The sequence below is a fragment of the Jaculus jaculus genome, chromosome 7, assembly GCF_020740685.1.
Source record: "Jaculus jaculus isolate mJacJac1 chromosome 7, mJacJac1.mat.Y.cur, whole genome shotgun sequence".
NCBI lineage: Eukaryota > Metazoa > Chordata > Mammalia > Rodentia > Dipodidae > Jaculus > Jaculus jaculus.
The window spans coordinates 529,236-552,749 of record NC_059108.1 but is presented as its reverse complement, the minus strand read 5'-3'; the positions used below and the strand labels follow the sequence as shown (position 1 = coordinate 552,749).

Here is a 23,514-nt window from a genome sequence, read left to right as displayed (position 1 = left end):
TCTTTCTAAGGCTGGGGTCGTGTGGTGAATTGTGTACCCTACCTCCATTTCCCACAGTATGGGTGGGGCTGAAAGCACTGGTGAGTCAGAGAACAAAGAGCTGTGAGCACAAAGTTCCAGAAGGTGTGGCTCACAATTCCTAGCCTAAGCCCTTGCGGCAGCCCTCATACACACCTATCCACACCATGGAGTTCGACCTGGCTGCAGGTACGTTCCCTGGAGTTTGCAGTGTGGCAGAGGCGGTAGCCCTTGGTGGAGGGACATCCACCAAGGGGACACTTCTGCTGCCTTCGCAATCTACCTATCTTTTCTCTGCAGCCTTAGGGCCCAATTCCAAGAAAGCTGATGGGGCAAACCAGGTGGGAGAACCTAAGCCCAGTTCCCTCAAAGCTCAGGGTCCACTAGAGGCAGGCACTACTCACAGGCCTGGGGTAAGTCACCTAGCCACCGCGTCCCAAGGACTGCTGCTTTTTGACCTGGATTCATTATGTAGTCTCAGGGTGGCCTCAAACTCGAGGTAATCCTACCTCTACCTGAGCGCTAGGACTAATGGTGTGCACCACCACATCTGGCTCCAAGGGCTGGTTTTAATCCTGAGGTCACACCTTGACCCTAAGCATGGTGTGGGGGCTGGTACGGGAGTCCTTGCCCTCACTGTCACACCCTCATCTAGCATGGCCACAACAGTTCCTCTGACTCCAGCAGCAGCAGCTCCAGCGACTCGGAGGCAGAGGGGAAGGTAAGGGGCTACCCCTCCCCGGCATACACCACACGCCCCTGGCCTAGCAACAATCAGGGTGGGTCACAGCGCCGAAGCGGGAGGTTCCAGTCCCAAATAGGTTCCCAAATAGGTCATCTTTCTTCTATCCGCTGCCCTCGGCCACACAGCCACACGGTGTCGCCTACAAGCAGCATGAAGGCTCCTTGGACAAGACTAAGAAGCCCAAAGTGAAGAAGGAGAAGAAAAGCAGGGGGGGGGGGGGGAGAAGCTCCCCACTGACGGAGGGATGATTCATTAAACCTTCCCCCCAACCCTTCTCTTCCCGCCGGTGTCTGGCTTCCTTCCGCTCCCTAGCGTCCCCTACAGGAAAGACGAGCCCCTGCCAAGGAGCTGAGGCTGTGCCTAGCCCATCAGGTTTATTGTTTCGGTTGCGCAGCAAGAGCAGCACCTAGCAGGAAGGGAGGGTCCCGGGGCAGCGCCGCCGGGCGAGATGAGTCTGCGGCGGCGGGAGGAAGCCTGCAAGCGGAGCCGCAGCTCACCGCACCAGATGGAAGGTGAGCCAGTACATGAGTAGGGGCTGCGCGGCCGCCACGGCCATGGTCAAATACATGCGCAGCTGGTTCCGCGCCCCGCGCACCGGCACTCCTTCCGCAGCTGCCTCGGCCAGGATCTTCAGCCGCAGCGTTCGAATCTGGGTTGTGAGAGGGAGACACTGGTCAGTGTGAGGGGCTGGTACAAACATCTGTCCTCTGCCTCCAAGTACTGGGCAGCCTGGGACAAACCCCTGCCCCTCTGCTGCCGCCATTGTCTGCTCCTGCGGGGAGTTAGCTTACTGGTCCCCAGGCACTGTGAACAAATCGGGAGGGTTCCTGAAGCAAGGCACAAAGCCGGTGAGAGGGATACTTCACTATGGATCCTGTGCTTGGAGGGTGCCACCCTAGCGGCTCCAGCCTATCCTATGACAGTTCTTCCCACTTCATGGAACCCAGGCCCTCACACATGCCAGGCAAATTAATTGCGCTATTAGGAGCTACATCTCCAGCCGGCAATCTTTCAGACAAGCTAGAACAACTTGGTTTTGCTCATGCTCTCTTTTGCCTACCCCACCGCACCCCCGACAGTCTTGCTATGTAGCGCAGGCTGGCTTCACACTTGTGATCCTCTGGTCTACTCTATTTTAAGGGTTAAGATCGCAGGCGAGTACCATCACACACACCTTGGCCTGGAACTCTCCATCTTGCTTCTGCCTTCTAAGTCCCATCATCACAAGCATAAGCCACCAGGCTTGCTTTATTTTTTTAGACTTTATTTATGTGTGTATCATGGTGCACAAGTGAAGGTCAGAGGACAATCTTCAGGTGTTTATGCTCCACCTCTTGAGACAAGGTGTGTTGCACTGCAACTGCAGGTTTTAGATTGTATCAGGCTTTACATGGGATCTGAGAATTGAACCCTAGCCAACAGGCCTGGCAAGCAAGTGTCACTAAGTCATCTCTCTAGCCCCATTTCTTTATTATTTATTTTTGAGACAGGATCTCATTCTGTAGCCCAGGCTGGCCTAGAACTTTAGGCAGTCCTTCCTGCCTGTGCCTCCAAAATGCTACCATTACAGGTGTGTGCCATGCCCGGCTTTTTTTTTCCTTTTAACTTTTTATTTTATTTCAATTTATTTGAGAGAGAGACAGAGAGAAAGAGGCAGAGAGAGGGAGACAGAATAGGCACACCAGGGCCTCCAGCCACTACAAACAAACTCCAGATGCATGCGCCCTCTTGTGCATCTGGCTTATGTGGGTCCTGGGGAATTGAACCGAGGTCCTTTGGTTCTGCTAGCAAATGCCTTAACCGCTAAGCCATCTTTGCTGCCCCTCTTTTAACTTTTAAATAATGACATCAACCCAGGTATGGTGACACATGCCTTTAATCCTGGCACTCAGGAGGCAGGGATAGGAGGATCATGGTGAGTTCAAGGCCACGCTGAGACTACATAGTGAATTCCATGTCAGCCTGGGCTAGAGTGAGACCCTACCTTGAAAAACCAAAAAAATTAAAAAATGACATCAGAGCCAAAGATTTTTGCCTGTCAGTCAGATTTAACAGCCACCAGCAACCTGCCCTGTTTCAATCATGCTTGTTCCGAATCTCTCAGGACCCTGAGGTACAGTCATCAGCCATTTTAGAAACCCATTTTACAAAAACCAGAAATGAGGAGTACGCAAAGGAAGCAAATCACTCTGAATATAGTGCAGGTTGGGTTAGTCTAAATCTGGCAGCCCCCACTAGGTCTCCCCACTCCAACTAGAACTACTCTTGGGAGTCTTTTTCCAGGGACGTGAAGAAGTTTTCTTCCAGTTGGCAGCCCAGGATACAGGGGAGAAGAGCAAGCCCCAGAGCCTGCATTCTAGGCACTCCCAAACCCCATCAACTTAGTTGCCTCCTGCTCCTCATATAGACCCCAGCTTGGATAACCCCTCTTCCAGGGAGCCCTCTTGACTAAACTGGGAGGAATTCTCTCTACTTGGAGGCCTCAGGGTCTAAGTCCTCCTCATGAGACTTGTGAACTTTACTGACCCTAACCTCACTCACCATAAACACAAAGATGGACACACAGCACCAGCCAAGCACCAGGTAGTAGCCAATCTTCCCAAAGAGCAGGCCCATGAGGACCCCACCAATCATCCTGAAAAGCAGGAAAGAGGTCTGAGGAAGGGGCTGAGGGTTGGGGCTGGTGGACAGCATAGGAGCACTCACCCAACGTATTTGTAGCCCAAGAAAGCCACGAGGTCAATGGTGGTGAGGTCAGTGTTGACAGTCACCAGGTAGAGGCTGAGCAGGATAGCCATCACCTCCAAGGTCAGCCAAGCCAGCGCAGAGCTCGCCTGTAGCCCCAGGAGGTCTGGGGAAAACCTGCCAGAAACAATATCCAAGCTCTGTCACAGGGCTGGCAGATGAGACCTTCCTGAGCATTTCTGAAGACAGTCTTATTTTGGGGATGTTAGAGGCCTAGCACTAGACAAGATGGATCCAGGCCTGACTTGATAAGGATCTCATTCTGGAGGAAGAAGGCAGTCCTATCCCCAGATAGTAATGCCCAGGAGTCAAGGTTGGGGTCAGGAGCCACTGGGGGAGCTCCCTAGAAGAGAGAACAGCTAAACTGATACCTGAAGGAGGAAAGGGTGTATAGGGGAGTATTTGGTCTCTGCCCCATCTCTAGGACCTCCACAATGAATCCTTTAGTTCTATTAACACTTGTTTTCAAGAGCCAGGAATGATAGCACACACCTTTAATCCCAACAGAGGCAGAGATAGGAGGACCACCATGAGTTCAAGGCCACCCCGAGACTACATGTGAATTCTAGGTCAGCATGAGCTAGAGTGAGACCCTACCTCAAAAACAAAACAAAACAAAAAACTTGTTTTCAGTTTCCAGTGTCACAATAGGGAAGGAACAAGTGGCTATGAGTGAGAGGTGAGACAGCCTGACCCAGTCAGATGAGGAAGTGATACTGGATGGTAGACACAGTGAATGAGCAGGCGCTGGGAAGGAACAGGGGAGAAGAACATTACTAAGTCAAAGGACCTGGATGTGCAAAGGCCCTGGAGAAGCAGCAGCAGGCCTTCTAGAGTTGTGGAAAAAGGGCCAGCACAGCAGGGCAAACAAGGAGGCAAGGCAGTGCAGGAAGTTTCATCAGGAGCACTTAACAGCTGGGTGGAAGGGAATATGAGGGGGTTAGGCTGGCCTTCTTCCAGCTGCTGCTAGAGGAAGGGTGTGGGCCAGCTTGTTTGGGAAGGGGGCATAGGATAAGGATAAGGACATATCTGGAGGTGGAGGACAAGAGGAAGAACGGATTTAGAAGGTCACTAACACAGGGTGTGATGGGCTACATGTGGGCAGGAAAGAAGGAAGAAATGAGCTTCAGAGTGGTAGTGAGTACTGTCTTGGGCCAATTGGGAGCAAGGTGGGACTGTTTTAGAACAAGACAGCTTAGGACTGGAGAGATGGCTTAGCGGTTAAGCGCTTGCCTATGAAGCCTAAGGACCCTGGTTTGAGGCTTGATTCCCCAGGGCCCACGTTAGCCAGATACACAAGGGGGCGCATGCGTCTGGAGTTCATTTGCAGTGGCTGGAGGCCCTGGCGCACCCATTCTCTCTCTCTCTCTCTCTCTCTGCCTCTTTCTCTCTCTGTCTGTCACTCTCAAATAAAAAAAACAAAAAATATTTTAAAAATATTTAAAAAAAAAAGACAGCTTAGACCTTCCTGGCCACCCTTGGTCCCCAGTTGCCCCTCACTTCCCTACCCAAGGCCTCCCTTACCTGTCCTGGGTTCCTAGCGCAAGACCTGCCACCAAGATGTAGGTGATGAAAGCCATTGCTATGGAAGGCAGATAGAGACACTGGTCAGTACACCCAAACCTCTTCCCCAAATTGCCCACTGGGGAAGGAATGAGCTGGTGAAACCTGGAATGTAGAGGTCCGGAGCATTGACATCAAAGCGGGGGGCCACTGGGGTGTCTTGCTGATATTGTACCTCCCAGTCCTGTAAAGAGAGTGGGCACAACTTCCAGAGAAGGGATCCTCCCACCCTGATTCCAAGCCTGGCATTGAACCCCCAAACCCCAGCCCCTGGGCTGTGAGGTCCTAACCTGGTGCAGGTAGGGAAAGACCAGCAGGCCTAGCTTCTTGCCCACATACACAGTGTCCACTGCGAAGTAATACTTGAGCTTGGTGACAGGGATGAAGCGGTCAATCTGGGGAAGCAGAACTCAAGTGAAGACCTGGAGCCCCAGCCTGGTCCCCACTCCTGCCAGCCAGCCCACTCACATTCTTGTCCACCAGCTCTTTGCCCTGCGCAGCCAGGCTGCTTCCATAGGCCACAGCCATGTTGGACACAGGATGAGCCAGGAAGTCTGCCTGGGGTGAAGAGGTAGTAGTAGGGTAGCCCAGGTCTCCAGATGCCCTCTGGGCTCCGTAGCACCGGCTCTGGTCTGAACTCGTGTCATCAAAAAGCTGGTGAGGGTCAGTCATACCTGCCTGGGACACTGGGACCCTCCGCTTCGAGGCTGTAGAATAAGAGGACAAGAAACTTATTAATTCTGCAGAAGTTACCCCTTCTACTCCAGCTACAATGAGGGTGGGGCACCATCAAAAGAGACCACTGGTTGTGATATCAGATGAACTGTCACCCCAAAACCCATCCTTTCATACTTTGCTATCCCATTACCCTTTATCTATGTCATCAACAGTAACAGCAATGATGATGATAGCTACTCTGTACAAGATCTTGCATTAACCTTTTACTTTTAAAAAATATTTTATTTATTTATTTGAGAGAGAGATAGAGCGGGGAGAGAATGGGCGCACCAGGGCCTTCAGCCACTGTAAATGAATTCTAGATGCATGTGCCACCCTGTGCACCTGGCTTTTGTGGGTACTGGGGAACTGAACCTGGGCCCTTAACTGTTAAGCCATCTCTCCAGCCCTATTAGCTTTTTTTATAACCATTTCTGTTTCTCTCTCCTTCTATGCTCGCCCCTAGATCTCCACTGCTGCACCTTTCAATGTTCCCTGGTCACATTTGGCACAATCCACCTCAAGGTCTATGCCCTAGATGTACCTTGACTTATAAGATGCTCACCCTCACATTATGGCCCCCTCCTCTTCTCAAGGTCTTGCAACCTACAACTGTACCTCCTTTGGCAGCACTCAGTGGTCCCTTCTTTTGTGCCTACAGCACCAGCTGACAGACTAGCTGTCTATTATGTTCACTGTCTTCCCCACTCAACTATGTACCTTCCAGGGTGGAGAACTTCATCTTATTCACAGCTGGATCCACAGCTGCTAGAATATGTGAAGAATGTTGCCTTATTTTACTGATAGGGAAACCAAGGCCCAGACAGCAAAATGACAAAGGTCTAAACTAAGTTACAGACCCAGAGTGTTGTCTGATAGATACTATGACCACTGAACTCTACTGGAACACTTCTGTAGCCTGTAATCACAACATTCTGGAGGATTATTATGACCAAGTACAGGCCTGCCAGGGCTACATAGCATGATCCTGTCTTTTTCTTTTTTCTTTTTTGAGGTCTCACTCTAGGCCAGTATGACCTAGAACTTGCTCTGTAGTCCCAGGCTAGACTCAAATTCACATTGATCCTTCTAGCTCTGTCTCCCAAATGCTGGGATTACAGGCATGCACTACGACTCCCAGAAATCCTGTCTTTTAAAACCACATGCATGCACCACTTTGTGCATCTGGCTGGGGAATCAAGCCCAGGCCACTAGGTTTTGTAAGCAAGAGCCTTTAACTGCTGATCCATCTTTCCAGCCAGATCCTGTATTAAAGAAAAAAAAAAAAACAAAAAAAAACTGTGGGGGGGGGGTTGCGAGGCTGGAGAGATGGCTTTGTGATTAAGGTGCTTGCCTGCAAAGCCTAAGAAAGCATAGGTTCAATTCCCCAGCACCCATATAAGCAAGATACACAAGGTGGTGCATGCTGTTAGAATTTGTTTGCAGGGCTAGAAGCCCTGGCATGCCCATTCTCTATTTGCCTCTGTCTCTCTCACTCAAGTAAATAAACAAATAAATAGAAATCTGGTGAAACCCTACCTCAAAAAACCAAAGAGGGCTGGGGAGATGGCTCAGCAGTTAAGACACTTACCTGCCAAAGCCTAATGAATTGGGTTTGATTCCCCAGTACCCACATAAAGCCAGATGCACAAGGTAGCTGACCTGAAATTCACTATGTAGTCTCAAGCTGACCTTGAACTCATGGTGAACCTCCTACTTCTGCCTCCAGAGTGCTGGGATTAAAGATTGTACTACCACATCCAGCTTAAATATTTTAAATTGCAAACTTTAATAAAATCTTGAATATACTGGAGATCATCCATTCAAACTCCCACAGCCTCTCTACATTATCATGGTCTAGGCCATTTTTTATCTCCTTTTACTTTGTTCAGGTCGTCTCTTTGTTCCATTCTTCTGTTTGTGTGCATTTTTTTTTCTTTCTTTTTTTTTTTTTACTTTCTGGTGTTTCAAGGTAGTGTCTCACTCTAGCCCAGGCTGATCTGGAATTCACTATGAAGTCTCAGGGTGGCCTCAAACTCATGACAGTCCTCCTACTTCTGTCTCCCTACAGCTGGGATTAAAGGTGTGCACCACCAAGCCTGGGTTTCTTTGTTCCATTCTTTTCTTTTCTTTTTGAAATTTATTTTATTTATTTGGGGAGAGGGCAGATACACAGAGAGAATGGGTGTGCCAGGACTTTCAGCTTCTGCAAACAAGCTCCACAAGCATGTGCTACCTTGTGTATCTGGCTTACATAGGTCCTGGGGAATTAAACCTGGGTCCTTAGTTGTTGCAGGCAAGTGCCTCAACTGCTAAGCCATCTCTCCAGCCCTCTTTGTCCCATTCTTATAACTCAAGCCCTCAGCCAGCATTTGGTACCAATGCTCCTGGTGCCAACCTCTAACTCTGCTTTTGAGACTCTATATAACAACTATTTCTCTCACCTGTCTGCCTCCACAAACACATGCACCTCCTCCCTGTATGAGCCTCAGCTATGGCCCTACAGCCATCACAATGGATAAAACAATGTTCTTGCCTTCCTGGATCTAAAGTTTTCTCCCAGTTGGGCCTTTTCTGGCTCCCTGAAATGGGTGACCTAATTTTCCACCCTTACCCTCCTTTCTGCCTCTTGACGAGTGCAATCTCACTGGCAATCAGCTCTTGCAGCCAGAGTACCTTTGGCTTCTGAGCTGCATCATGCCACCACCGGAGGTCTCTAGACTCCAGCCCCAGATCTTCCCACTTCCTAACACTCCTCTCTGGCTTTATTCTCCTGGGCTTTATTCCCATGCCCTAACCCCGGGATCCCCTCTGTCTGACACCCAGCTGTCTAGTAGTAGTTCTTACTCAGTGTCTCCATGTTACCCTCCCCTTTCTTATCCTTTCATTTCCTATTTCACTTGAATAGTTCATTTGTCCCCTGTCCTTTCTTTTCTTTTTTGAAGAAGGAGGGGACAGGGTCTCACTATGTAGCTCAGGCTGGCCTTGAATTTACCATCTCTCTGCCTCAGCCTTCCAAGTGCTATGATTCCAGGTGTGCACCACCATACTCAGCTGCTCTGTGCTTCCATCATAGCAGCTAATACTTTAGACTGTCATTGATTTCTGCTGTACGGGTAGCTCTATTAGTGCTGGATTTCCTACATGGCCAGTCAAGTGTCTTGACAGAATGGCTGAAGTGGGACATATTACCCTCTCCCTCAAAAGACTGGGTGTTAAGCCCTAGTCACATTCTGAAATACTTCACCTACAATTCTTTTTTTTTTTTTGGTTTTTCGAGGTAGGGTCTCACACTAGTCTTGGCTGACCTGGAATTCACTAAGTAGTTTCAGGGTGGCCTTGAACTCACAGCAATCCTCCTACCTTGTCCTTTCAACTGCAAGGATCAAAAAGGTATGCACTACCATGCCCAGCTACAATTGTTTTTTTTTGTTGTTGTTTGTTTTTTCAAGGTAGGGTTTCATTCTAGCCCAGGCTGACCTGGAATTCACTATGTAGTCTCAGGGTAGCCTTGAATTTACAGCGATTCTCCTACCTCTTGCTCTGCCTCCAAGTGATGGGATTAAAGAAAGGAGTGAGCCACCACACCAGGCTGGTTTAAAATTCATTTTTTTTTCTTTCATTTTTTTGAGGTAGGGTCTCACTCTAGCCCAGGCTGACCTGGGATTCACTATGGAGTCTCAGGGTGGCCTCGAACTCACAGCAATCCTCCTACCTCTGCCTCCCGAGTGCTGGGATTAAAGGTGTGCACCACTACGCCTGGCTCATTTTTTAAAATGTAAAAGAAGAGGAAGAGGAGGAGGAGGAAGAAGAATGCAGAGAGAGGCCGGGCATGGTGGACTTCCATGTGAGTAGGAATAAAACTCAGTAGCAGAGGCTAGTAAACCAGAAAGGAGATACAAAGGAAATAGAAAGAGGGGGAAACTTAATAGGATGGTATTGTATATATGTAAGGAGAAGAACAGATTAATGGGGGTGAGAAGGCCTAAGTGAGGTCAGGGGAAGATATTCAGTAATGGAAAGGTGGAGGGAGAGCTAATCAAGATCTAAGAGGAGCTGGGCATGGTGGTGCAGGCCTTTAATCCAAGCACTGGCAAGGCACAGGTAGGAGGATTGCCATGAGTTCCAGGTCACCCTGAGACTACACAGTGAATTCCAAGTCAGCCTGAGCTAGAGTGAGACCCTACTCAAAAAACCAAAAAAGAAAAAAAAAATCTAAGAGGATATAAAAAAGTTATATGGAAACCTACTTTTTTGGACAATGGAAAACTAAGAAGCCACAGATTGTTACTAGAAATTTTTCAGTGTCAGGGATAGGATACCTTCCAGTGAGTTGTTGGCCAGGGAGGTCCCTGATACCCCCAAAACATTACAGGCCATTGCTGAGGCCCTCGGTTTCCCACCAGGAATAGATGGTAAGACCCTATTGCTGAAGACTCCACATACTTGGGCTGCAAGGTCACTAAGAAATCCTGCAAGAGCTGAACAGAAAACCTCTTTATGTAGACCAGCTGACAGAAAGCTAGAAAAAGTCACACAGCATGCAGTTCAATAGGAGAAAGAGAAATCACCAGTGAAGATACTCAACAGTGGACACTGCAAGCCTTGTATTTGGCCATCCAGGCCAAATGAGCCAATGGGTACAATAGGGGCACATCTGTTATGGGGGAAACCAACCGCCCTCTAATTGGACTGGAGGTCCGCTCCATGGGAGGGAACACATTCCTGATACTAAAAACCTACAACAGGGATAGTGCTGAGTAGTGATAGAGTGCTCAGCACTGAAATCTCTATCACACCTTGAAGGCTCAGGATCCATTGCAAAAGAGATGACAGAAAGAATGTAAGAGCCAAAAGAAGGGTAGGACTCCTTACAATGTGCTTCTCCAAACACAAAATGGCCTGGATATTCATGACCTCACAGTACCTGACACTACCTACACAAGACCATCATAATAGAAGGCAAAAATTATGACATCAAAATAAAAGAGATTAGCAGGGCATGGAGACACATTCCTTTAATCCCAGCACTTGGGAGGCAGAAGTAGGAAGATCCCTGTGAATTCAAGGCCACCCTGAGACTATATAGGGAATTCCAGGTCAACCTGGGCTAGAGGAGACCCTACCTTGGGAAAAAAAAAAGAGAGAGAGAGAGAGAGAGATAGACTTACCAGGGCCTCTTGCCTCTGCAAACGAACTCAGATGAATGTGTCACCGTGCATAAGAATTTTTTTTACATGGGTATGTGGGAATTGAACTTGGCTCTTCAGACTTTATAAGCAAGTACTTTTAACCACTGACCCATTTCTTGCCCTACAATTCTTACTACTTCCTAACTAATCTTGTTGACTTGTTTCCTTCCGAGTAAAGTGTCTGTCTTCCTACTGAACTCTGAGCTGTAAGATGGCAAGGATCAGCACTTGGTTGGTTACTAGTACATACCCAAATTCCCAGGGCCTGGTTACAAGGTTCTCTGGGTCAATATATGTTGAATGAATAAACAAAATGCACAGGGAACATATGGAAATGAAAAGGAACTTAACTAGGGGTTCAAATTTGCAGCTGGAAGGCTAAAGTGATGGCTTAATGGTTAAGGTGCTTGCCTGCAAAGCCAAAGGACCCAGGTTCCGTTCCCCAGGACACACATAAGCCATTTGGAGTTTATTTGCAGTGACTGGAGACCGTGGCAGGTTATTCTCCTTCCCTCTCTCTCTGTCCCAAATAAATATAAGTTAAAAAAATTAACAGCTAGTACATGGCGTAGTAATACACACCTTTTTTTTTGGGGGGGGGGGTTGATTTTCAAGGTAGGGTCTTGCTGTAGCCCTGGCTGACCTGGAATTCACTATGTAGTCTCCAGTGTGGCTTCGAACTCACAGGAGTGCTGGGATCAAAGGCATGCACTACCACGCCCAGCTTCTGTGATGCACATCTTTAATCCCAGCACTCAGGAGGCAGAGGTAGGAGGATCACCGTGAGTTCGAGGCCACCCTAAAACTACATAGCAAATTCCAGGTCAGCCTGGGCTAGATCCTACATCGAAAAAAAAAAATCAGCTGGAAAAAGGTTAGCAGGACGATAGATACTGGTCCCTATCTTAAATGAGGGGTAAACGTGGCCTCGTCCGCTCATGAACTGCTTTAGGAGGCCTTACTTATGGAGTGTGGGAGGCAACATGGAGCATGGGCACGGGCAGCTACTGCAGGGTCGGGAGTAAAGACAGCAGATCGCTAACTGCAAATGAATGAAAGTCACGTTTCTCTGAACGTCACACAAAACTGTCCCAACTTGCTATCTTCTAACGGAATTTCCTAAAGAAGCTACCCGCAATGCGCCCTAACCGGACCCGGCATCCCCACGCAATGCACACCTCGAAACTCCAGAGCCCCAACTCTATACCTCAGACCCACAATGGCTTTGCTAACCGCCTACACTGTCCCACCACGTCCCGCCCTCCCGCCGGATCTCCTCAGCCGGCCACGTACGCCACTTACGCAGCCGGGGTGTCCCCGCTGGCGTCGCCAAACCTGCCGAGTGCATGCTTCGCCGCCTCTGCTACCGCCACCTCAGCTGCGGTCCAGTACGGACCCACCCGGCTCCCGTAGACACGCCCCAACGAGGACCTGAGAGCCAATAGTCCTCAGAATGGTGCGACTGGGTCACGCCCCCTCACGAAGGGTGGTCAAGAAGGCCCTGGTTTACATAAGAGGAAAAGGCTGGGGCTCTTAATTTAAAGTCAGAGACCCGACCTGAAGAGCCGGACGGCAGGGCCTGGTACAATCCTGGGAGTAGGTGGTGTCCCACATGACAGAAACTGTGTCACGTGTGGCGTGGTGCGCAGAGGTCGATGGGAAATGTAGTTCTATACTGGCGGCACTCATTGTGGGTGTTGAGAGTACCAAGAGGTCAGATAGAGGTGAGATGCCTTGAGGTTGGTGTGATGGCGCTGGTTTTTAATCGGTTGTCTTTGATCGAGTCCCCCAAAAATAAAAAGAAAAAGCAAAAGGAAGGACAGGACTTCTTACAATGCCTGGATATCCATGACCTCGCAGTGCCTGGAACTACCTACACAAGACCAGTATAATAGAAGATGACATCAAAATAAGAGAGACTGATTGAGAGGAGGAGGGGCTATGATGGAGAGTGGAGTTGCGAAGGGGAAAGTGAGGATGGTTGAGAAAATTTCATGGTTTATTGTCTATAATTATGTCAGTTGTCAATAAAAAGAAAGAAAGTAAGAGATAAGAGAGAAAGAAAGAAAGAAGGACTGGAGAGATGGATTAGCGGTTAAGCACTTGCCTGTAAACCCTAAGGACCCCAGTTTGAGGCTCGATTCCCCAGGACCCACATTAGCCAGATGCACAAGTTGGCACATGCATCTGGAGTTTGTTTACAGTGGCTGGAGGCCCCGGTGTGCCCATTTTCTCTCTCTCTCTCTCTCTGCCTCTTTCTCTCTCTGTCTGTTGCTCTCAAATAAATAAATAAATATTTTTTTAAAAAAAAAGAAAGAAAAGAGAAGAAAGAAAAGTTGGGCGTGGTAGCGCACACCTTTAATCCCAGCATTCTGGAGGCAGAGGTAGGAGGATCTCGGTGATTTCGAGGGCACCCTGAGACTACATAGTGAATTCCAGGTCAGCCTGGGCTACAGTGAGACCCTATCTCAGGAAAATAAATAATAATTAAATAAATAAATAATAGAGATACGTGTTCTGGAAGAGTCTATCGGAGCTGTGGAGACTCTAGCTCTTTATGCAAGAGTAACACTCAAGATATTTAGTTTACAGGGCTGAGAATATGGCTGAGAGATTAAAGTCACTTGATTGTAAAGGCCCAGGGATTAAATTCCCAAGCCACCCAAGTAAGCCATAAGCAAAACGTTTAGTGTTTGTTTGCAGCAACGAGAGGCTGTGGCATACCTATACAAATACATACATATCTATATATATACTCACATAAAAGTAATTAATAATTAATTAAAAAATAGCCAGGTGTGGTAACACATGCCTTTAATCCCAGCACTTGGGAGGCAGAGGTAGGAGGATCACCCTGAGTTTGAGGCGACCCTGAGACTACACAGTGAATTCCAGGTCAGCCTGGGCCAGAGTGAGACCCTACCTTGAAAAAATAAAAACAAAAATAGGGCTGGAAGGATGGCTTAACAGTTAAGGTGCATGCCTGTGAAACTAAGGACCCAGGTTCAATTCCCCAGGTCCCATGTAAGCCAGATGCACATGGTGTCACATGTCTCTGGAGTTTGTTTGCAGTGGCTAGAAGCCCTGGCATGACCATTCTCTCTCCCTCCTCTCTCTCTGTCTCCTTCTCTCTAAAAAATAAAATAAAATAAAATCTTTAACAAAAAAAGAAAAAAACAAAACTAAATAAATATAAAAATAGCCAGTGATTGGAGAGATGGCTTAGTGGTTAAAGCACTTGTCTACAAAGTCAAAGGACCCAGTTTTGATTTCCCAGTATGCACATAAAGCCAGATGCACACAGTGGCACATGCATCTGGAATTTGTGGTGGTTAGAGGCCCTGGTGAGTCCATTCTCTCTATATATCTGCTTCTTTCTCTAAAATAAAAAATAGCTGGTTCAGCGTGGTGGTTTTAATCCCAGCATTCTGTGAAGGCTGAGGTAGGAGGATCATGGTGAGTTCAAAGCCAGCCTGAGAACATAGTAAATTGCAAGTCAGCCTGAGCTAGGGTGAGACACTACCTGGGGGGGGGGGGGGGAATAGTTGGGCATGGTGGCACATGCCTTTAATCTCAGATCTTTAGAGGCTAAAGTAGGAGGGCTGGAAGTTTGTGGCCATCCAGGATTGGAGCAGAGGCTACCTAAAAAAAACAAAACAAAAAACAGCCGGGTGTGGTGGCACATGCTCTTAATCCCAGCATTTAGGAGGCAGAGGTAGGAGAAAGATTGTGAGTTCCAGGCCAAAATATATCACTCCAATGTCAACAAGAGCAAAAGTAGAGGAATTTATTACTGGGGTCCAAGGAGCTTGAGATAGTTCTCCAAAGAAGTTCTAGGGTGAGCTGAGATTTTACTTTCATTTTATAGTGTTTATAGCAGTGGGAAAGGGTAAGCAGAGTAGCTGTTTTACAGAAGCAGACATGGCAATTAGCTGAGTGGGCTTCTGTAGTCTATATGATTCAAAACAACTTTTAAACTTTTATTTATTTATTTGAGAGCGACAGACACAGAGAGAAAGACAGATAGAGGGAGAGAGAGAGAATGGGCACGCCAGGGCTTCCAGCCTCTGCAAACGAATGTGTGCGCCCCCTTGTGCATCTGGCTAACATGGGACCTGGGGAGCCAAGCCTCGAACCGGGATCCTTAGGCTTCATAGGCAAGTGCTTAACCGCTAAGCCATCTCTCCAGCCCCAAAACAACTTTTAAAAACATGTATACCAATCATTTCTGTAGTCAGGTTGCCCTAACCATGAGCTCTATTTTAGTCTAAATTGTCTTTTTACCAGGCCCAAGTAAGGTCAAGGGAAGAGATTGAGTAAAGGAAAGGTGGAGGGAGAGCTAATCAAAATCTAAGAGAAGCCGGACGTGGTGGTGCATGCCTTTAGTCCCAGCACTCAGGAGGCAGAGGTAGGAGGATCACCATGAGTTCAAGGCCACCCTGAGAGTACAGAGTTAATTCCAGGTCAGCCTGGATCCGAGTGAGACCCTACCTTGAAAAACAAAAAAAAAAAAAAACAAACAAAACAAAAATCTAAGAGGAGGGCTGGAGAGATGGTGTAGCGGTTAAGCGCTTGCCTGTGAAGCTTAAGGACCCTGGTTTGAAGCTCCATTCCCCAGGACCCACGTTAGCCAGATGCACAAGGGAGCACACGTGTCTGGAGTTCTTTTGCAGTGGCTGGAAGCCCCAGCGCGCCCATTCTGTCTTTCACTCTCTATCTGCCTCTTTCTCTGTCTGTCACTCTCAAATAAATAAAAATCTTTTTAAAAAATCTAAGAGGATATAAATAAATCATATGGAAACCTACTTTTTTGGACAATGGAACACTCAGGAGCCATGGATTATTGCTAGAAAATTTTCAGTGCCAGGGATGGGATACCTTCCAGTGAGTTGTTGGCCAGCGAGGTCCCTGATGTCCCCAAAACATTATAGGCCATTGCCAAGGCCCTTCATTTCCCACCAGGAATAGATGGTAAGACCCTATTCCTGAAGATTCCACATACTTGGGCTGCAAGGCCATTGAGAAATCCTGTTGGAACTGAGCTGATAACCTCCTCCATGTAGAACAGTTGACAGAAAGCTGGAAGAAGCCATTCTGCATGCAGTTCAATGGGAGAGAGAGAAATCACCAGTGAAGATACTCAATAATGGGCACTGCAAGCCTTATATTTGGCCAGCCAGGCCAAATGAGCCAACGGGTGCAATAGTGGCATGTCTTTCATGGTGGAAACCAACTGCCTTCTAATTGGACTGGAGGCCCGCTCCATGGGAGGGAATACATCCCTGATACAGAAAACTTAAAACAGGGGTAGTCATGAGCCCTAGGAGTGTAACGTCTGCTGCTGTCTGATTAAATGTATATACTATGCTTATCAAACTGCCCATTAAATACTTCTCTTAATGTTCATACCCTTATATTAATGTTACTCTCACTTTTGGTAGAGAATCTTCTCTTTTCAGATAGCAGTGACCTTGGGATGGTTCAGAAGGCATCATGATGCTGGAAAGAAGTGACAGGAGTGCTCAGCACTGCAATATCTCTATAATACCTTCCAAGGCTCAGGGTCTATTGCGGAAGAGGTGGCAGAAAGAATGTAAGAGCCAAAGGAAGGGTAGGACTCCTTACAATGTGCTCCCCCCAGACACAAAATGGCCTGGATATACATGACATCACAGTGCCTGACACTACCTACACAAGACCATCATAATAGGAGGAAAAGATCATGACATCAAAATACAAGGGAGACTAATTGAGATGGGGAGGGGATATGATGGAGAATGGAGTTTCAAAGGGGAAAGTGGGGGGAAGGAGGGCATTACCATGGGATATTGTTTATAATCATGGAAGTTGTTAATAAAAAAATTTGGGAAAAAATTTTTTCTAATCTAATTTTTTCTAATTGCCCCTCTGGGCCCTTTCTGGACAGTCCTCTGTAAATCAGTGGGATTTTTAAAAATTTGTTAACAAAGATAATTTTAGCTCCTCAACATTTAACTCACCTGGTAACTCTTACAGTGACTTAGTAAATCAGTTCAGCTTTCAGCTTTTCTACTACATAGTAAATTCCAGGTAAGCCTGAGCTAGGGCAAAACCATCCTATCTCAAAAAAAAAAGAAAAAAAAAAGTTCTCATGTGGTATCTCTGTCCACCAAAGAGGCTTTGCATACAAACCTCAACAGCTGCCAAGTGCACCTTTAGGTATAGCGTCCTAAAAACTAAGTTCTTCCTCTGTCTTTCCTTTCATAGTTCCTCAGTGTGACCTTTTTCTCTCCTTTTTCCTCTCTCTCTCTTTTTTAAATTTACTTATTTATTTTTTCAAGGTAGGGTTTCACTCTCACTCTAGCCTATGCTGACCTGAAATTCATTATGTAGTCTCAAGATGGTTTCAAACTCACAGCGATCCTCCTAGATGCTGGGATTAAAGGCATGCATCACATTGCCTGACTCTCTGTTTAAAATTTTTCTTTATTTGCACATGTGTCTATAGGTGCACCAGGACCTCTTGCCATTGCAATTTAACCAAAGATGTTTGTGTCACTTTCTTTCTTTCTTTTTTTTTTTTTTTGGTTTTTCCACGTAGGGTCTCACTCTAGCCCAGGCTGAACTGTAATTCACTATGTAGTCTCAGGGTGGCCTCGAATTCACTGTGATCCTCCTACCTCTACCTCCCAAGTGCTGCGATTAAAGGTGTGCACCACCATGCCTGTCTTGCATGACGTTTTCCTTAAAAAAAAAATTGTATTTATAAGAGTGAAACCGTACCTCAAAAAAATGTATTTATTGGAGAGAGAGAGGGAAAAAAAAAAAGAGGCAGATAGAGAGAATGTGTGTGCCAGACCCCTGGCCATTGCAGACAAACGTCAGAAGCATGTGCCACCTTGTGCATCTGGCTTTACGTGGGTACTGGTGAACTGAATCTCAGTCTTTAGGTTTTAAAAGCATGCACTTTAACCACAAATCCAACTCTCCAGCCCTTTTTTCACTATGTAGTCTCAGGGTGGCCTCAAACTCGCGGAGATGTTCCTACCTCTGCTCCAGAGTGCTGGGATTAAAGATATATGTCACCATGTCTGGTTTAACAATTAAAAGTTTTTTTAGGCCTCAGGCCCAGCTGCTCGAGGGCAGGAGTTTATGCCGTGGTTCAGTACATTGCCTTCAGCCCGTCTACCCGCCGGCATCAGATCTTACCGTGATGGCTGTGATTTTCCCCGGGGTCATGGCCCAGAAGCACCCCGGAGAAGGAGGGTTGTGTGGAGCCCACCACAGCGGTGGTGCCTCCTTCAGGACATCTGGACCCTCTATGAACCCTGAAATACTTTCATTCTCAGGACTCAGGGACCCAGCAGGGATTGCTCCCAAAGATACCGGCTGCCTCACAAGGCACTCAGGCCCTAAGTACACACAGCCCCCAAACCCAGCCCACTGGTCGGATCCAAGCCATGGTCCCCCAAGGGGTCCAGGACCACCTAGAGAAGAAGACCCTGAACAGAGTGAGGTATCTGCAGAAGAGGGATCAGGAGGGGACCAGAACTCTCAAGAGAGAACGAGGCTAGGTACCAAGAAGATGGGAACCCTTGTTTTTCCATTCCATCTGCTTGTAACTGCCAGGGAACCCCTGGACTCCCTGAAGGGCTACTCTGAGTGAGGAGATGGCTCTTCTAGCAACTTTTGCCACCACTGTACCTCTCCAACCTTGAGGGAAGATGAAGACTTGGAAGAAGAGTGTGATGATGAGGAACCTCTTAAATTCCCCAGTGATTTTTCACGTGTGCCCAGTGGAAAGAAACTCCCACCCCGGAGGCAGAGGCACCGGTTTCTGACCAAGGAGGAAACTCGGGAGGGTGGACGAAGAGATCCCAGGTCCCCTGGTGGACATCATCTGGGCCGGAAACGATGCCTTAACCACTAAGCCATTCCTGCAGGACCACCCCCCCCCTTTTTTTTTTTTTTTTTTTGGTTTTTCGAGATAGGGTCTCACTCTAGCCCAGACCTGGAATTCACTATAGAGTCTCAGGGTGGCCTTGAACTCACAGCAATCCTCCTACCTCTACCTTCCCGGTGCTAGGATTAAAGGCATGTGCCACTACGCCCAGCTTGTTTTTGTGTTTTGAGGTAGGGTCTCACTGTAGTCCAGGATGATCTGGAACTCACTCTCTAGTTGCAGGCTGGCCTCAAACTCACAGCAATCCTCCTATCTCTGCCTCCCAGTGACAACGTTTTAAACTATTTATTTATTTGCAAGCAAAAAGAGAGAAGAGAGACAGAGAATGGGTACACCAGGGCCTCCAGCCACTGCAAACAAAACTCTATATTCATGTGCCACTTTGTAATCTGGTTTTACATGCATACTGGGGAATTGAACCTGGGTGGTTAGGCTTTGCAGGCTAGTACCCTAACTGTTGAACCATCCTTCTAGTCCCTTATCTGTCTTTTTTGTTTTTGTTTTATTGAGATAGTGTCTCCCTCTAGTCCAGGCTGACCTGGAATTCACTATGTACTCTCAGGGTGACCTCGAACTTTCGGCAGTCTTCCTACCTCTGCCTCCCGAGTTCAAGGATTAAAAGTATTGCCACAGGAATCACGTGTCACTGAAGATGGTGCTGGGGCAAGGGCGGCTGAGGCTGTACTAAACAGACGTGGGAAAACCGTGAGGCATTAACTGCTGGGAGCATAGCACCAGGCCCAAGATGGAAAATCATAAACAAGATGCTACTATCAAGAAGAATTCAGTTTTTGAAATCATATCCAGAAAAATTAGCCAACTTTCAGAACCAGAAAGGAATCTGCTTGAGTATGGATCAACATACATTAGACTTAATGCTGCTCTCTGTGGCCTAATAGCAAACAATCTTTTTCGGGGCATCCTGCATGTGACAGAGGCTTGAATAGCTGCTAGCTTGCCAATGGCAGTAATCCCATTTTTGACAACTGTATCTTAGCAAAGTTTTGTAAGTTTGCCTTTGAGTACAGGTGAGTTGAATTGTGAAACCTGTACCATGACATGGAGTGGACTGGTTGGCTTGGTTATGGGTGGCCTGGACTCTGTTCTTCTGGCTATACTTCTGAACGGTGGCCTTGCAGCCAGGTATGAATCAACCCCACTTCCAGACAAAGGAAACATCTTAAATTATTGGATGAGAGTTTTTAAGCCTGTCTTCAGAAAGATGTCATTCCCTGTTTTACTTCAGACTGTGCTGGAAACTTATCTTGGGTCTAGACAATATAAACTACCTATAAAGGCCCTTCAGTTACCTGAACCTGGCCTCGAATCTCACTGATTATAAGCACATGTACATACAAAAATAAAAAATGGTGAAAATCATTAATAACTTCTATAGTTTGTCCAATATCATCTCCTCCTCTTTGGTTGTGCCACTTTTTTACATTAAAGCTTTAGTTGTATCTGTAGCACAAGAGAAAAAGAAATGACCATATAGCAATTTTTCAATGTAGACACCACAAAGCCAAATAGGAAATTTTTTTATATTTATCAATGCAGCAAATGTTGTTTAATACTTCATTTTCCCAATTCAGTGTTTCTATAGGTTCATTTATCCATTAAAACCTTAGAGCTTACCAATAACATTCATCACATAGAATCGATCCCAATCTGTATCCTTGAAAAGCTATAAGAGTTAGGCAAAGTCTATTTTTTGATGCTTCCACCTATTCTTGGATAATTCTTTAGAATCTTACTTTTATTTTCTTCCATGAATGATACTAAACAGGTTAACCTCTAACTTGGTGTCTTTCAATCATCTCACATAAGGCTGGTTATATATATATATAATATGTATGTATGTATATATGGCCTAATATCTACCATATATTATAATATATATCATATATTATAGCCTAATCTAACACCTCTCTTTCATAAATAAATAATTTTTTTCCTCAATTTTTCTTTTCATTTTTTTGAGGGAGGCAAGGTCTCACTCTAGTCCAGGCTGACCTGGAATTCACTATGTAGTCTCAGGGTGGCCTCGAACTCATGGCAATCCTCCTACCTCTGCCTCCCGAGTGCTAGGATTAAAGGCATGCGCCACCATGCCCAGTGTTGCAGTCCGGTTCACATTGCTGGTAGAAATCACCCAACCAAGAGCAGCTTCTGGGAAAAAGAGTTTTATTTTGGCTTACAGGCTCGAGGGGAAGCTCCACGATGGCAGGGGAAAACGATGACATGAGCAGAGGGTGGACATCACCCCCTGGCCAACATAAGGTGGGACACAGCAACAGGAGGGTGTGCCAAACACTGGCATGGGGAAACTGGCTATAAAGCCCATAAGCCCGTCCCCAACAATACACTCCCTCCAGGAGGCATTAATTCCCAAATATCCATCAGCTGGGAACCTAGCATTCAGAACACCTAAGTTTATGGGGGACACCTGAATCAAACCACCACATCCAGCAAATAAATAATTTTTAAAAAATGAATAAAGGGCTGGAGACGGCTTAGCAGTTAAGCGCTTGCCTGTGGAGCCTAAGGACCCCGGTTCGAACCTCGGTTCCCCAGGTCCCACATTAGCCAGATGCACAAGGGGGCGCACGCGTCTGGAGTTCGTTTGCAGAGGCTGGAATCCCTGGTGCACCCATTCTCTCTCTCTCTCCCTCTATCTGTCTTTCTCTCTGTGTCTGTCGCTCTCAAATAAATCCTCCTACCTCTGCCTTCCCAGTGCTGGGATTAAAGGTGTGCGCCACCACACCTGGCACCTCATTTACTATTTTTTTTTTCTTTTCTTTTTTTGGTTTTCGAGGTAGGGTCTCTGTTGCAGTCTGGTTCGCATTGCTGGTAGAAATCACCCAACCAAGAGTAGCTTCTGGGAAAAAGAGATTTATTTTGGCTTATAGGCTCAAGGGGATGCTCCACGATGGCAGGGAAGAACAATGGCATGAGCAGAGGGTGGACATCACCCCCTGGCCAACATAAGGTGGACTACAGCAACAGGAGGGTGTGCCAAACACTGGCATGGGGAAACTGGCTATAAAACCCATAAGCCTGCCCCCAACAATACACTCCCTCCAGGAGGCGTTAATTTCCAAATATCCATCAGCTGGGGAGCTAGCATTCAGAACACCTAAGTTTATGGGGGACACCTGAATCAAACCACCACATTCCGCCCCTGGCCCCCATAAACTGATATCCATACATGGTGTAAAATACAATGCATTCAGTTTGACTTTAAAAGTCCCCATAGTGTTTAATCAATCCCAATGATGTTCATACATCCCCATAGTTCAAGATCTTTTAACTGAGCCATAATACCAAAATATAACCTCAAAAAACCCATAATGGCACAGAATAAATATTCACACTGCAAAAGATGGCTTTGGGCATAGCAAAGAAACATTCAACCAATACAAGATTTAAAACAACCAGGGCAAACATCAAACTCTGTAGCTTCAAGTCCAGCAACTCTAGCCAGTGACAAATCTTCAAGTCCGATAATTCTAACCAGCAACAAGACTCTGGCATTCCAATTCCGCCCCTCCAGCTAGGCTACTCACAGTCCTGGAAAACTTCATTGGGGCCGGCAGCTCCTCGGCAGCCATCTCATGGTCCAAGCATCTCCACTGGGTCTCCACTGCAAGCCACGGTTCGTCCTCATGGCCCCATGGGATCTCTATGCAGGCAACCAGCAAACCTGCTTCACATTGCCCATGGCCATTTCCAAAACACAAGACCGTGTTGCAAACTCAATGACCCTCTTTCCAGCATTTCTTATACTCCACGATACCAGGTAGGGTGCCAATTTGTTAATCCAGGGGGGAATAAAGCAGACTTTGAAGAACAGGACACTCCTTGAGCACTCAGGCCCTTTCAAAAGAGTCTACATTTTTCTTGTTGCCCCAGCGCAGGTCAGCTAGCCCAGTCTCAAAGGTTGTTATCTCTCAGTTGCAGCTGAACGGGCAGCAGTTCACCCAAAGATTTTCCTTTCTGTGCCATATCCCTCTACTCACACCAGTTCATTTATACGCTAAGCAACCCTGCACAACTTCTCAGGACATGGGCACAAGAGCAAGCTTCTCACACAAACTGCTAGCCCAGTTCAGGCACAGCTCTTTCTCACCCTCATAAGCCAAACCTCACAGTCCATAGTTCTTACTGCCTTCAGGTCTTTCAGCTCTGACCAGGATAGACCATTAAGCTGTACTTACAGCACTACAAGGCATCTCTTAGGCCAAGGTTTCAACTCCTTCCACTTTCCTCTTGAAAATCAGCTACAAAAGGCTGAAGCTACATAGTCAGGTGTCTAGCAGCAACCCCACTTCTGGTACCACTTTACTGTTGCAGTCCAGTTCGCATTGCTGGTAGAAATCACCCAACCAAGAGCAGCTTCTGGGAAAAAGAGATTTATTTTGGCTTATAGGCTCGAGGGGATGCTCCACGATGGCAGGGAAAAACAATGGCATGAGCAGAGGGTGGACATCACCCCCTGGCCAACATAAGGTGGACTACAGCAACAGGAGGGTGTGCCAAACACTGGCATGGGGAAACTGGCTATAAAGCCCATAAGCCCGCCCCCAACAATA

The 23,514-nt window shown here is 47.0% G+C and overlaps 1 protein-coding gene and 1 pseudogene across 2 annotated transcripts; one reads left to right on the top strand and one right to left on the bottom strand.

Annotated features, from left to right (window-relative positions):
* Nucleotides 1-1,112: 1,112 nt before the first annotated feature.
* Yif1b (Yip1 interacting factor homolog B, membrane trafficking protein) lies at nt 1,113-12,589 on the bottom strand. 2 transcript variants are annotated; one of them, XM_004659901.2, is made up of 8 exons: nt 12,274-12,589; nt 5,540-5,778; nt 5,362-5,466; nt 5,177-5,255; nt 5,033-5,090; nt 3,470-3,625; nt 3,305-3,398; nt 1,113-1,412 (listed from the first exon to the last, which is right to left on the bottom strand). In XM_004659901.2, the coding sequence occupies exons 1-8, from the start codon at nt 12,326-12,328 to the stop codon at nt 1,257-1,259; spliced, it is 942 nt and encodes a 313-aa protein (XP_004659958.1). In that variant the 5' UTR covers nt 12,329-12,589; the 3' UTR covers nt 1,113-1,256. The 2 variants fall into 2 exon arrangements, with proteins under 2 accessions (XP_004659958.1, XP_004659959.1); XM_004659902.2 differs by having other exon boundaries at nt 12,283-12,588.
* Nucleotides 12,590-19,667: 7,078 nt separating this feature from the next.
* Nucleotides 19,668-20,258, top strand: LOC101614399 (annotated as a pseudogene).
* Nucleotides 20,259-23,514: the final 3,256 nt, after the last annotated feature.

Bases quoted from the DNA above. Each gene is read 5' to 3' on its own strand.
- Yif1b (XM_004659901.2), bottom strand. From the start codon at position 12,328: ATGCACTCGGCAGGTTTGGCGACGCCAGCGGGGACACCCCGGCTGCGT. The intron at 5,256-5,361 runs GTTAGGACCTCA...CTCTCTTTACAG, and splicing joins TCTTTCCCTACCTGCACCAG to GACTGGGAGGTACAATATCA. The intron at 3,626-5,032 runs GTAAGGGAGGCC...TGTTTCTGGCAG, and splicing joins GCGCTAGGAACCCAGGACAG to GTTTTCCCCAGACCTCCTGG.